The sequence below is a fragment of the Haliotis cracherodii genome, unplaced genomic scaffold (assembly GCF_022045235.1).
Source record: "Haliotis cracherodii isolate W230 unplaced genomic scaffold, xgHalCrac1.p SCAF_1, whole genome shotgun sequence".
Taxonomy (NCBI): domain Eukaryota; kingdom Metazoa; phylum Mollusca; class Gastropoda; order Lepetellida; family Haliotidae; genus Haliotis; species Haliotis cracherodii.
This window is the reverse complement of record NW_027266264.1, coordinates 84377917-84392474: the sequence shown is the minus strand read 5'-3', so window position 1 is coordinate 84392474 and position 14558 is coordinate 84377917. Positions and strand designations below refer to the sequence as shown.

At 40.1% G+C, this 14558-nt stretch overlaps 1 protein-coding gene across 2 annotated transcripts; it reads right to left on the bottom strand.

The window, feature by feature from the left end:
* Positions 1-344: 344 nt before the first annotated feature.
* Positions 345-14037, bottom strand: LOC139469912 (uncharacterized). Of its 2 annotated transcripts, none has more exons than XM_071252274.1 (2): positions 13953-14037; positions 345-6131 (listed from the first exon to the last, which is right to left on the bottom strand). In XM_071252274.1, the coding sequence occupies exon 2, from the start codon at positions 5776-5778 to the stop codon at positions 1909-1911; it is 3870 nt and encodes a 1289-aa protein (XP_071108375.1). In that variant the 5' UTR covers positions 5779-6131; positions 13953-14037; the 3' UTR covers positions 345-1908. The 2 variants fall into 2 exon arrangements, with proteins under 2 accessions (XP_071108375.1, XP_071108367.1); XM_071252266.1 differs by lacking the exon at positions 13953-14037 and adding an exon at positions 7139-7217.
* Positions 14038-14558: the final 521 nt, after the last annotated feature.

The window sequence follows — 14558 nt, the reverse complement described above, 5'->3', positions numbered from 1 at the left end:
ATAATAAAGAAGAGGCAGAAATGATTTTATTTCAGTCATGAAGAGTCAATTCAAGTTACAGTCACCATTACGAAAATTCTGTTGTTTGAAACGAGCTGGGTTACCTGTAGATATAACCAGGCTAAACTTAACATTTCAGACCTCACGCTGTGCACAAAATCTACAGGTTTCCTAGCTCCTAATTAAGCAATTGATGTTTTTGTGGGAGCTGTTACAAACTGATAATAATATATTGTGTCAAGTAAGAAAAGATAGGAAGAAAACTGAAACAAATAAGCAGGATTCCTGTGTCTTGTGAAGGCCTGCAGTCCAAGCACCATCCACTCTCACCTCCTGCTGGTGCCACAACAGGGGCACCTGCTCAACACCGGACCTATACAGATCCCACTCATCTTCCCGAGGCAAGGGCTCCAACTGACCATAAAAGCCCAGTTTCCACCCTTGCCGATCGACGATGAAATGTCAAGGCTCGATCCTAGCACCACCAGTGGCTATTAGGAGTCCCTTCTATATCCCTCCTATTGACAAATGAGATGGCACCTCTCATATCGCTAGCAATTGCTTCAAGCACAATGGCTAGTGCCCAGTCAAGGCGATCTATATTGTAATAAAACGGGCCTTACCTTGCAAAGTGCATCAAAACACTTGAACACCTTAATGAAAAACATGAAAAGATTTGCAAAATATCTGTCAACATGTATTTATGGGTACATATGCTTTGCAAATCCTGCAGTTCGCCAAAATATGCATGTTGAAATCCGTGTCTAGTTCGTTGAGCGATTTTGATTGGACTGTGCATAGACTTGTTAGTCCAGGCAAAACAAAACTCCAGCCTAGTTTGGCAAGGGTGGAAACTGGACTCTTGTAGTCAGTTAATTCCCTTGCCTCAGGAAGATGGGTCCCACTATACACAGCTCCTGATATGCAGGTCCTAAAATATACTGTCCTGTTACACATGTCCGAGACAATATGTTGTCGAATAAATACTTAGGAAGCTGTTCATTGTAGCCATTATATACAGTCGATGTGTAGATTAGATATATAGACAATAAAACTTCATAAATATCACATTAACATCATCAATTTCAATAACACCGGGAAAAACAATATCAACTGGAACAAATGAGAGGAATTTTGATTATCAAATGATTAATACTGATGATTGATACCAGCAAACCTAGTAATACAATCAAAACTAATATGCCACATCGTTCCGTCATTACCATGGTTACATATAAGACAAGCACCACTTCCAATACAATAACATTTGTCTCTCATGGTGGCGGCATTTACCACTGTGCCCTGAACATGCTAAACTGCCTTAGCTAAAGTTCAGCTTATAGCAAAGTCAACATTGCTAGTAAAGCCATAATAAGTGTAATCATGGCAGTTAGCTCTTTGGTCATTTAACCAGGTGCTTACCACTTGTAAGGATATTACAACACTATTAGCAGAGTTCAAAGCATCACCAGACTACTGCGTAATAAAACAACAGAAGTATATTGATCACAATGATACAATTAGATTCTTGTGAACACAAAATGAATGCAAATTGAAATACATGTTTCCTCAACTTGTGTCGGTCTTGAAGTTGGAAAGAAGTTGGATAGAATCAGGGTCGAGGTTAACAACACCTTTATCAGGTATCCACACAGTTGGTCAATATTGGTCAATAACATGGGCAAACCTCATAATGGTCATAATCCCCTGGTGCACTTTCTAGATTTCTATAAATCGCCAGAGATGATTATGGGAAGTCCAGTATATTTAAGTTTGCATCCCCACTCAACAGAAATTATACCAGTTATTATACTATCGATGAATCATTCCATCCAAGCATGAAGTATACAATGTTGAAAGCTGAATCAAGTTCTCTGCATGACAAGCCACCACCAGTACCAAAGGCCACTACTCACTATCAGATATTGTTAACACTTCTGACTCAGCTGGTTCCGACATACACTGAACCGAGAAGTCTGAGATGGCCACTGATCCTGAGGAACGCTGAACAGACAAAGATAGACTGTCCGATATCTTGCAACCATTTTCCGTGGATAAATCCCCCACAGTGTTGGGCTGTTGGGAGGACTCCCCCTGCAACATCATCTGGAGTTCACTGGAATGCTGCTCCAGCTCATGCTCCTCCAGGTGGGACTCATAGCAGAACACCGCCCTACACACGCCACACGTCACACTCTGTTGCTTGTGCAGAAACATGATGTGGTAATTCAACTCCACCTTGCGCATAAAGGACTTTCCACACTCACTACAGATGTAGTTCTGCCCCGAACAGTTGAGAATATGCCCCTGGAATTCATCCTTCGACACCAACACTTTGTCACACTTCTCACACTTATACCATCCATTGTGTTGGTCAACATGAAGGACATACTTGTGAATATCGTGAAAAACTTCCCCACATTGTTTACATGTATGAACATCCTTCAACTTGTGAACCTGATCAGTAACATGCTGTGAACCTCGCTGTTTCTTGAGGTCTTTGGACTGAAACTGTTGGATGGTCTCATGGGTAATTCGATGCTCATTATGTTCCCTCTTAGTATCAAACACATCTCCACACACAGTGCACTTGTACACTACAGCAGGAGACAGCTTGCTCACATGGACCTTCGTGTGGTCCTCCAGCTCCTTGGCCGTCATGAACGACTGTGGACAGATGCTGCATCCAAAGGGCATGGACCCAAAATGGACATGCATGTGTTCTTCCAAGAGAGATGTAGATCTGAATGCACTGCCACAAAGTCTACACTGATAGGGACATTCTGTTGGCAGAGCAGATACACCTGAACCAACATCACGGAAGGAAGACTTGTCAGCAGATCTGCTTCGCCTTTTCCTGAGGCCAATCCTAAGTGATGCCATTTGTGTTTGGGTTGAAGTTCCGATAGTAAAGGGTTTGGGTCTTATCATTCTGAATTTACTGACCTGTTTAGCAGTTCGGACCTGGGAATGGCTTCTTTGGACTTGGGGTGAAATGTGACTCTGACTTAGAAAATTTGTGGATCCTATTCCAATTGTACTGGTAGTTGTGTCCAAAAGTCCTGACATCTTTGGCGTTTTTGCAAATGGCTCAGAGTTCTCTCCTTCATTGACACAATTAAGCATAGATTGTAAAATTGTAACATTTTGTTTCTTGGGTTCCTCTGAAACCTTTGAAGCTCCTACACTCTTGATGATGTTGAGCAGTTGTTGGCTGCAAGAGTTGACGTTCCGACTCAGACTTTCACACATGTCTAACTCCTGTAGTCCATCTACATTAGCTCTATCATGATTTATTGCCTGCGACATTGACTCAAACTGGTTCAGTGGGACCGCTTCTGCTGAATCCCTGAGATCATAGTTGGAGGCTGAACTCTCCTGTTTAACTGATGGAGTACCCTGGTCTTCACCAAGAAGGCTTAAATCCTGATGTTTTCTTTTATGTCTTGTGTTATATGAATGACTAGGACTGTCTAAATTTGTGGAAGCTTTAACCTCCATCAGTCCGCGGAGAATGGTGTCCTTATTGCCAGAAGAGGAGGAAGAGAGTCTGCTCAAAGACTGCAGAAATGTTGATGCTGAAACTTCAAATTCAGATCCACTGTCATCTCTTGGCCCATTGGTACCACCTTCAGAGGTAACCTCCTTCTTCAAAGCAGCTATCTTTTGACTTAGGGTTTGCTCATAATGTGGTCTTCCCTGTTTGGGTTTCAAGAAATTTTGAAAATCTACATTGTTCGTGGACTGATTATCACTATATTGTGTCCTTTGCTTCAGCATTGATTTTAATGTGGTCTCATCATTCACCAACAAAGAGCGCAAATTTAAGTTAGGAATATCTGAAGACTGTATTTTTGAAATATTCTTTGATATATTTGGTGAAGCTTCACCATGACAGCTGTTTGTCCAAGGATCTTGTGGTGTTGGTAACATGGGAGAGAATGGTTCAGACTTGACCTGCATCGTTTCCAAAGGGCTGCCAAGTGCAAGATCTGATGATTGTTCCACATGGTGAGTCCCTGCTGAATCTAACCTGGCATGGTGGAATCCTTCAGGCTGTGAATGGCTATCTTCCTCGTCTTCTTTGCTTTCCTCAGTTGAATGGAGGTCAGGTTCCTTCTTTATTCTTATGTTTTGATCATAAACTGAATCAGAGTCTTCACATTCCCTGGATGGAGTTTCTTGTGTAGCTAAGCTGTCATCCTCAGCCCCTGTCTTGGGTGACAGAGGTTCCGGCTTAATCTGCATTATTGGAATTGGTATGATCTGTGGAGAACTCTCAGCTGTATACCTACGCCTTGGAGACACAGGTTCAGTCTTTATATTGACCATCTCCACATCAGGTTCCTCAAGGATCTGCTGGCACTCACTTCCATCTTTGTCATCATCATCAAGATCACCATCATCAACGTCATCATCTGAAGTTGCTTGATCTACATACACAGTGTAGCCTTCAAATGTCTCCAAAGAGAGCGGTCTTTTCGTTTCTCTCTTTTCATCAGTGAATTTAGACAGTGCAGATCCTTCACATGATGTTTCATTAGGAGGAACATAAGTTGTCTCCAACATTTTCCTCAACAATCTTGTATCAGTTCTTTGATTTGTGACATCAGATGTAGACCCTAGATCTTCAGTGAGCATGGACTTCAACACACTGCCTCCATTAGAGGAGCTGTAGGCATTTGGAGAAAGGAACCGAGTGAAAGATAAAAAAGAGCCTGATCGTTGTTTCTTCTGGTGTTCCTGCAGAGCAATGTGCTGCAGAAGGAGGAATGACCGCCCAGAGATTCCCTCCAGATTCTGCTTGCCACCATCAGTGCTAACTGATGCCACACTGGTTGTGCTACTATTTGATGACTGTAAAGGAAAGTCATTCTTTCCTGGATCCTTATCCTGAACAGTTCTGATTAATGACTGGAGGAGCAGACTTGCACTTGGATGAGATCCACTGACCACAGATGATTGAACAGACTCTTCCAAGGCATTGTCTTCATGCAGTATGTTGGCTACTGACTTGACTGTGGCTGGAGAAATATCTGAACTGCACAGAGATGGCAATAGGTTTCTTCCACTTAAAACATTCTTAACTGTCTTCCTCAGAGTTTCATCGCTTTCTTTCTTTACCTTATCAGTAACATCCTGCCTGAGTAGCTTCCTATATTGTCCAAACATGCCTTTCGCTACAAGAGAATGAAGGTTGCTGATGTCTTTTCCTCCCTTAACATTTGATGCAAAGCTCACAACATCTACCTCTCTGAGACTGTACTTGAGTCTGTCAATCCTGCTTTGACAGGTGTCTCTGCTCCTTCCCCTCCCCCTCCCCCTTCCCCTTCCTCTAAAACTCCTTTTCCTCCTTGCACTTCTTGATCCATGTTTGTAATCACTGTCCCAACTGTCACCATCATCCCAATCAGGATCTGGACTCTTGTCATAGTCGGGGTCCAGATCTCTGTCAGAAGCAGTCTCAATTTCCTCCTCATCAGAGTCAACCTGATAGTCCAGGTAAGATACTTTCCAGTCTTTATCTTGAGAATCCTCAGAAATGTCCTCGGTACTTTCAATTTTTTCACTTGCACCTGGATCTGAACTGTAATGTCCTTCTGAAAGGATGTATGAAGCTTGTCCAGAGGAGAAGAAGTTGTGATGAAACCTCTCCGTGTCCAATGCCGTTTCTGCTTGCCAACCATCAGGAGCAGGTCCTGCTCCTCCTCTGCTACCCATAAAATCTTCAATGTTTGCTTCAAAAGTTTCAATCTTTATATTCATGTTCTCCCCCATCTTTCATCAGAATCGATTGGCATTGAACACATCTACAGATATTCCAACACCTATATCCAGACTTTTGAAGTTTGTATGTATTGGAAACTGTTACTCCTTGTGCTGTTGTTTCAAGGATACTAACTCAAGCTTCTAGATCTATTTTCGGTAGTTTTAATATCATGTTTATCTTCTTGAAGGCATATTTCCATCTGATGTGGTTTTCCTCACCAGCTAATGTTTACACTGTGTGGTTGCCTAGCTTTGTCCATCTGATTATTCATGGTAGGTAGAGACAAGGACACACCACATCACCATCTCCAACGTCTACCGAGAATAGGATTGCAGCCCATCCTGTTATTACACGTCACTACCTGGCAAAGAAAACAAAAGAAACAGCAATTATTACATGTTCTAAGATCAGCTGTTTTTGTGTCTTTTTCTTAGAAACATACATCCTAATGCAGAATGTTCTCCCATCGTCTTCCCAAGGCAAGGGAGTTAACTGACTGCAAAAGTCCAGTTTCCACCCTTGCCGAACTAGGCCGGAATTTCTGGGTTTGATCCAGTGACTATTTCGAGTTATGTCCCTTCAATAGTTATGGTCAATAGGAGAGAGATACCCTTCTAATGACCAATCAGATTCCACCTCTGATATAACTTGCATTTTTTCAAACAAAATAGTTGCATCCTGATCGATAATCAAGACATGTATTGTAATAAAAGGTGACTTCACGAACAACAGCAAGTCACGTGAACAACTTGATTAAAAACTTGAAAAGATTTGGAAAATATTAGTTGACGTTAAGTTGACCGTACACATACTTTGCAAATTCTGCAACTGAAATCGACCGAAATCTGCACAGCAGTTTACGAACTGGACGTTGATTTTCGTTAAGCGATTTTGATTGGACTATGCATAGACTCATTAGTCCAGCCAAAATATAACTCCATAATACCAGTCTAGTGAGGCAAAGGTGGAAACAGGACTTTTATGGTCAGTTAACTCCCTTGCCTCAGGAAGATGACATCTTACATAAAACAGACCACACAACAACATGTACAAAGCTTATTAATCATGTCAGTAGGAAACATTTTAACAACCACTTTTCCAACGTGATGGCTCAAGATTACCTCACGATGCTTTCAGCTCACACACAAAATACCTGGTGAGCAACACTCGCCTGTCATGTTTCATTTTAATAATTTTTCGATTTTCAATTCACTGAAACTCTATGACTGACTATGGAAATACAATGCAAATTACAAACAATATCATGAAAATCAAGCATGCCATAGGAAGAGCAACCATAGATATATTACTTCTCACAAACACATGCTCATGGAACTTCTGGGAATAGTAAACACCTATCATTATTACCTTTAACTTATTGAGGCGACCAATTCAGGACTTGGGGCGACCACTGGCACCATCACTGATTTTCAGTGATCCATTCATATAATCTTAACCTCTATTTTGCCCTTAAGGCCCAATCTGTTTTGGCAGATAATCTAGACTGCTTATTCTCGGACATTCACGTTTTATAGTTTTATAGATATTTGCACATGAACAGACTTGATAAAGAAATAAGATATCGTGTTTCTGAAATACCAAAGTGTCAGTTTATATGTATTTTACAACAAATATGTATATTATTTCTATAAAGTCACACCATTCTTGCACATCATTCTGATGTTTGTTATTTCTGACATGGTATAGATACATGAGTGGATCCAGGGTTTGCGTGCAAGCGTTACTGACAGCCTTCAGGCTTCAAAGAGCCATGTACAACCATCAACGCATGCCTGAAGCTGATCTACAAGTCAGACGTCTGCCAAGTGGGATGGTCTGCAGCTGATCTACATGTCAGACGTCTGCCAAGTGGGGTGGTCTGCAGCTGACCTACATGTCAGACGTCTGGCAAGTGGGGTGGCCTGCAGCTGATCTACATGTCAGACGTCTGCCAAGTGGGGTGGCCTGCAGCTGATCTACATGTCAGACGTCTGCCAAGTGGGGTGGTCTGCAGCTGATCTACATGTCAGACGTCTGCCAAGTGGGGTGGTCTGCAGCTGATCTACATGTCAGACGTCTGCCAAGTGGGGTGGTCTGCAGCTGATCTACAAGTCAGACGTCTGCCAAGTGGGGTGGTCTGCAGCTGATCTACATGTCAGACGTCTGCCAAGTGGGGTGGTCTGCAGCAAGACAACCTGCTGTGGACATCGACAGAGTGGGGTTGTATTCACAACATGTGTATCTGGCGCACAGTGACACATTTTATAAGCGAGATATAGCACTAACCATGTTCTTAACTGAATTTGGTTTTTACCTACTAACCAGATTCTCATTTTAACACAACATCTATTTTCAGTCTACAACAACCTCCATTCTCAACATCCATTCTCAGTTGAACACATCACATCATCCGTTCTCAGTTGAACACATCACATCATCCGTTCTCAGTTGAACACATCACATCATCCGTTCTCAGTTGAACACATCACATCATCCGTTCTCAGTTGAACACATCATATCATCCGTTCTCAGTTGAACACATCATATCATCCGTTCTCAGTTGAACACATCATATCATCCGTTCTCAGTTGAACACATCACATCATCCGTTCTCAGTTGAACACATCACATCATCCGTTCTCAGTTGAACACATCATATCATCCGTTCTCAGTTGAACACATCATATCATCCGTTCTCAGTTGAACACATCATCCGTTCTCAGTTGAACACATCACATCATCCATTCTCAGCTGAACACATCACATCATCCATTCTCAGTTGAACACATCACATCATCCGTTCTCAGTTGAACACATCACATCATCCATTCTCAGTTGAACACATCACATCATCCGTTCTCAGTTGAACACATCATATCATCCGTTCTCAGTTGAACACATCACATCATCCATTCTCAGTTGAACACATCATATCATCCGTTCTCAGTCTGCCTCAACATCCATCAGAGTGAGTGAGTGAGTATGGTTTTACGCCACTTTTAGCAATATTCCAGCAACATCACGGCGGGGGACACCAGAAATGGGCTTCACACATTGTACCCATGTCGGGAATCGAACCCAGGTCTTCGGCGTGGCAAGCGAACGCTTTAACCACTAGGCTACCCGACCACCCCACATCCATCAGAGGTTTGTTATGCACTATGTACTGAAATTAATCGTCCATAACGTTTTCATGACCCTCCCCAAAAAGACAAAATGCAAAAGCACTAAATATTGTATAAAATATATCCATTTTTTTCTTGACACTCCCCAAATGTGTATTATTTTTTATGACCTAACCCTTCAGAACCTCTCTCCCCACAACTAAATGGCCCATATTTTACACGTGACTTACTACATGCTAAGGGCTCCACTGGCACCTAGATTGTTCTATGTGACTATCAGAGCTCCAGATAACTTTTTGAAGAATTGAGTTTATACTCTAGGGTTTCTATTTTAATTAGGTTACTACATTTTTCATTGGGTAACCAATATTTTTTCACTCCTCTATTCATCACTCTATTGGGTTTTCCCAAAAGTAGTGAACATTTTAAGATTTATATCATGGTACAACATTTATACTAAGTTATCTTATAATAATTAGATCTACACCATGATAACTCATAAAAGCACTTGATGTAGATCTAATTATTATAAGATAACTTAGTATAAATGTTGTACCATGATATGAAATGGTGTATAAATATTACACCATGATAACTCATAAAAGCACTTGATGTAGATCTAATTATTATAAGATAACTTAGTATAAATGTTGTACCATGATATTTAAAAAAAATGAAATAATGCTTCAGATGTTTATAAATATATAAATATATAGGCTTGACTCGGAAAGTAAATTAGTTCGTAATTGTGTTTCGGGAATTAGCTCCTTTGAATGCATGCTGAAAAAGCTTCATTGGGTATTTTACACATGCTGTTTTTATACATTTTAGTTTTTCATTTAATGCATGCATTTCTGTTGTGTAGCTGTGGACTACTGTCCTACAATTTGAGGCAGCAGACAATCCAAGCGGATTTTGAATCTCTGCAACCTCCATGTGGCCACAGTGTTGCACTCCCTTGATGAACAATCACCAGTTGAGCAATCTCAACTGTTTTAATTAGGATAATGCCTAATGCTTTGAAGTTTTATAGGTTGTTTAGTGGGTTTAGAAGTGTTGCAAGATACATTTGGTTGTTACAGATTATTGTGGATTTGAGGGCTGTTCTGTGTTGGTGGCGGTGTGTGCAGTGTAATAGTGTGAGTTCAGGTGTTTCTATTGGTTACAATGAGGGCATTACCTGTTTGGTGTTTTCTGATTTTGTGTAGGTGAGAGTTTAATTTAGTGTGTCCTGTCTGTAATTTGATTAATGCCCTTTTATTTTTTATTGATGAAGGATTTTTGTTTTTTTCAGTGCCTTTTGGAGCACCTGGTTCAGTTTACAGTTTGATTTCTGATATTCGTTTTGCCACTTTTGGAAATATTCGACCAAAATTAAACTTGAAAATCGGAAATAGCATAAAAAAGGCAATAAAAAATGAGACATGAAATCATCCCCTAAATGAAAAAGAGGGGGAATCCTCTTACAGGACGTTAAAACATGTTTTGGCTGCTTGACTCGCGACACAATTTTATTGATCATGATGATCAGGCCTATGAACAGTCTGTCTGCTTCTGCCTTGGATGGTTTAATACATGTCTTTTTCTGTCTGCTCTTCTATTTGATTACCGTGTCCACAACTTATGTCACCTTAGGAACAACACTGAAGATGCCTTCAGTTGTTTACTCAGGGGATTAATCCCTGACAGGAATTAATTGTGTGGAATAGGGTCTAGTGCAGCTGGTGTTTTATTACCCAAACAGGATGTTAGTAATTGAATGCTAGTTACCGACTGTTAATTGCTATGTTACTTATTCACAATGTCAAGATCAAAGGTCATTTCACACAATGATCAATGTATGCAATGTTGTTATTTTTGTAGGTCTAACAGAAATTATTGTTTGATTATTGTTTAACGCCACACTCAGCAATATGCAAGCTATATGATGGCAGTCTATAAAAAACCGAGTCTGTAACACACGATCCAGTGACTGATATCATGAGCATCAATCCACGAAATTGGGATACAATAACATGCATCAACCAAGTCAGCAAGTATATGCATAATGGCTGAGTGTCACAAGATAGACAAACGTTGCAAACCTGTCAGCCAATGAAAACAGTTGTCAACGTTGCGCCAGTAGCTTATGCCATGCCCCCAAACAGGTTTATTTTGGAAGCTGGATTGCAGAGCTTGTTATTTCTGCACTATCACTATGACATTTAAATACTTTCTACGAATATTTTTATTTTTATTTTTTTTTAAATTAGTGAGTGAGGGAGTGAGTTGGGTTTAACGCCGCTTTTAACAGTATTCCAGTTATATCGCTGCGTGTCAGCTTAATGTGGGAGGAGAGCCCGAAGTGATGCAGGTCTCAGACGTTTACCACTTCGGTGAAACCCACGAGCACGGGTATGGTGCCGACAAACCTAGAAACATAATTTGGGCGAACCGGGATTCGAACCCACGATCATAGGTTTCTGGCGTGCCCATGGGACGCAACTCTGCACAGCGAATCGCGGCGCCTTAGACGACTGGGCCACCCGTGCCCCCTTTTTGGAAATTAACTAAATGTATCTAGTAATATTGATATTCACAACAAAACTGCAAACATCTTTTTAACTATACTTGCTCTTTAATGCCTATCGTGTGATCTTAAGTAGTGGTGGCACAGAAATGCTGGAGAATAAGCAACAGCATATTTTGTTTCAAGGCAGATGTTGTTCTGTAATTCAGATCAACAACCCACTCAAAACAATAGATTCATCCTATGCCGCCTCACTCAACAAACATTTGCAAAGAGTTTGTGTTATACTTAGAATAGATAAATAGCATGTTCAGTTCTAATTTCAATTTAGCTCTGTTAAATGTACAGGTAACACAGCTGTACGTTGAAAACACAGTAGGTTTATCTCTTATACAAACAAACAAAATATGGATTTGATTATGAAAACCTAGGATTAATGATCATAAAACTGATTAGCTGAATTATCCTAGGATAACTTAGGACAGACCCTGAAATATAACACCTAAACGTCTTACACTTTATCATTACCAAGGAATGAAAACACAAAACTATGAGGGGAAACAAGTGTCCCATTGTTTGGCAAAGCTTCCCCTGTTCTATTTCTTTGTAATGCATATTAGAGGGGCTGGGCCTAAGGGACTGACAGCTTCAGCTGGAAAACCCAGACATTTGTTTATTTAAGTCTATGAGCCTGAATTTTTTTTTTTTTTTTTTTTTTAAAAACACCTTGCAACAATGTAGTTATTGTGGCAATCAGTTTCTTTTTTTTTACAAACGTCTGAAGAATTTATTTTTTTTCAGGAATTTTCACAGACAATATTTATTTTTAGATAAAATCCTAGGCACACCCAAAGAATATCACATGGTCGGTCGCTTTGCTGCCCTGCTCTAATAAGCGCCCACTGTGATATTTGCTAATATATTGGCAAGTGAACAATCTCAATTAGCCCCCCTTCCGATTGATCAATGTACACAAGACTTATTTATTCGTGTATAAAACGCACTTGTGTGTTATATGCACCCTTAATCATGGGCAATTAAATTCTGGAAACATATATCTGTCGTACATAAACATTTCAGGCTGTCAGCATAAACCACGATACTTATCTTTCAACTATGTTTTTTTTTCACCAAAATTATATTCTAATAAGAGCTCCCTATTTTTAATTTTGAGAGCGGCCTGGGCCCTTATTATGTCGAATACGGTATTATTAGTTTTCTGAATTATCTTTTGTACCATGTACATATTTAGTGTCACTAAGGTAGAATGAAAGTCTTAGATTCCATGTTTTTTAAACATTGTATTTCATCACTAAATACATAATATAACTGAATGCACTATTGTAGGTGACGAAATCATTCGATGAACTCGCATCAAACAATGACTTGAAAAATAAAATGGAAGAAATGAAATATTTAAAGTGTTTGAAATTAGCATGACAGTCAAGGGGTCCTGGTCATATAACCAAATGTTAAACGTTACAGATTTAGAGGTCCCTAGCCTTAAGTTCCACCGTGGAAGATTTCAAAGAGCACCCTCAATTTTGATCACTGAATTACATTACAATATGAAAGGACTTGAACAAATGATTTTAAGTGTGGTGGCTACTTTCATTCCCAATACTCGTAATACAGTAACGTGATCAGGTGGAAACAGGAAGAAACATGATGAACAATAGTCATGCAGTTAATTTACTGGTGTAACGAGCTTCTGAATATTCAATCAGCTGATCAACAGGAATTATACCTTTGACAGAGAATTTGACATTTCTAGCTCAATGTGAGGGCCAAGTTGAATGGAGTGAAAGTCTGACATATATTACCTAGATATGTATATGTATAGACTGCGACCCTCCTGGTAACAGACTGGCCTTGAACCGGATAGAATTTAATAAATAAAAAACACTCACTCACATATTTAGGGAAAAATTTAATAAAGGCTACTTTCTAATCATTCATATTATTAAAATTACCATAATGTGCATTTTACCTTGTTTTGCATGTGGTGTCATATATTCTACACATTCAAGGGTATCTATAATTAGAGTGGACGTTATGGTGTGATTATTCAACTACAAAATGAAACCTTAACGTTGATATGACTGTATTGACATATTATACGGGGCATTTAGTTATACAGGGGTATAAAATGAACTGTCACACCTGACCGTAACATGCTTGGCGGACCACATCGCCGCTATTCGGGAGACCTTGTCACATAATGCAGATATATACCTCGTTATACGCCGAGGAAGATATAAATTACATAATGTGACCCTTACGTATAACACATTGTGATTATGTATCAGAAATACACGGTACAATCGATAACAACAGATCCTGAATTAAAAGATTTGGGAAATTGTCTCCTCTTGTTTATCAACACCAATAAACGATGTGCGCCCACACGGCATCGGAGTGACTGCGAGAGTGAGGAGGTTGACCTCGTTTCTGTGTCGATACTAACAGAAGTCAAAACGACTAAAACACGTCTCTATTACACCCTACAGATCAATACAAGCTACCTAAATCGTTTTAAACGACTTACCGTGGATGAAAGCTGCGTCTAAAACACAATTTGACCCTTGGCCTTCGAGAGAAAATGGTTCAATTCCCGATAAATGTCAAGGCCGTTACCGGGTTCAAGTATGGGTTCACATCTAGGTCAGACAGGTCAGAGGTGAAGGGTATGACCGGGTCAACGTGACCAACCTCACCGAACACTGCCTATTTCTGACTGTCGCCTTGTTTATCACAGGTACTTATCTAAGATAGGCTTTGCAGATTTCTTACTCGAATAACGTTTGACAGGACTGAACTATTTGATAAATGATAAGGTTACTATAATGTTGATGATTAATATCCAAGTATAAATTTATACTATGGTATCAGACATCTATTACATGCAAAAATATCAGGGAGGATTGCCAGGGTCACCATGACAACTGACACATTTGGAGTGAGTGAGTGAGTGAGTATGGTTTTACGCCGCTTTTAGCACTATTCCAGCAATATCACGGGGGGGGGGGGGGGGGGGGGGGGGGGGGGGGGGACACCAGAAATGGGCTTCACAGACACATTTGGAGGGGGAATGTTTTGAAAATATACAAATTATCATGAGTCATTTTTTTTTTTTTCATAAACCAATACAGAC

Excerpts from the sequence above, each read along its gene's own strand:
- LOC139469912 (XM_071252274.1), bottom strand. The coding sequence starts at position 5,778 with ATGGGGGAGAACATGAATATAAAGATTGAAACTTTTGAAGCAAACATT.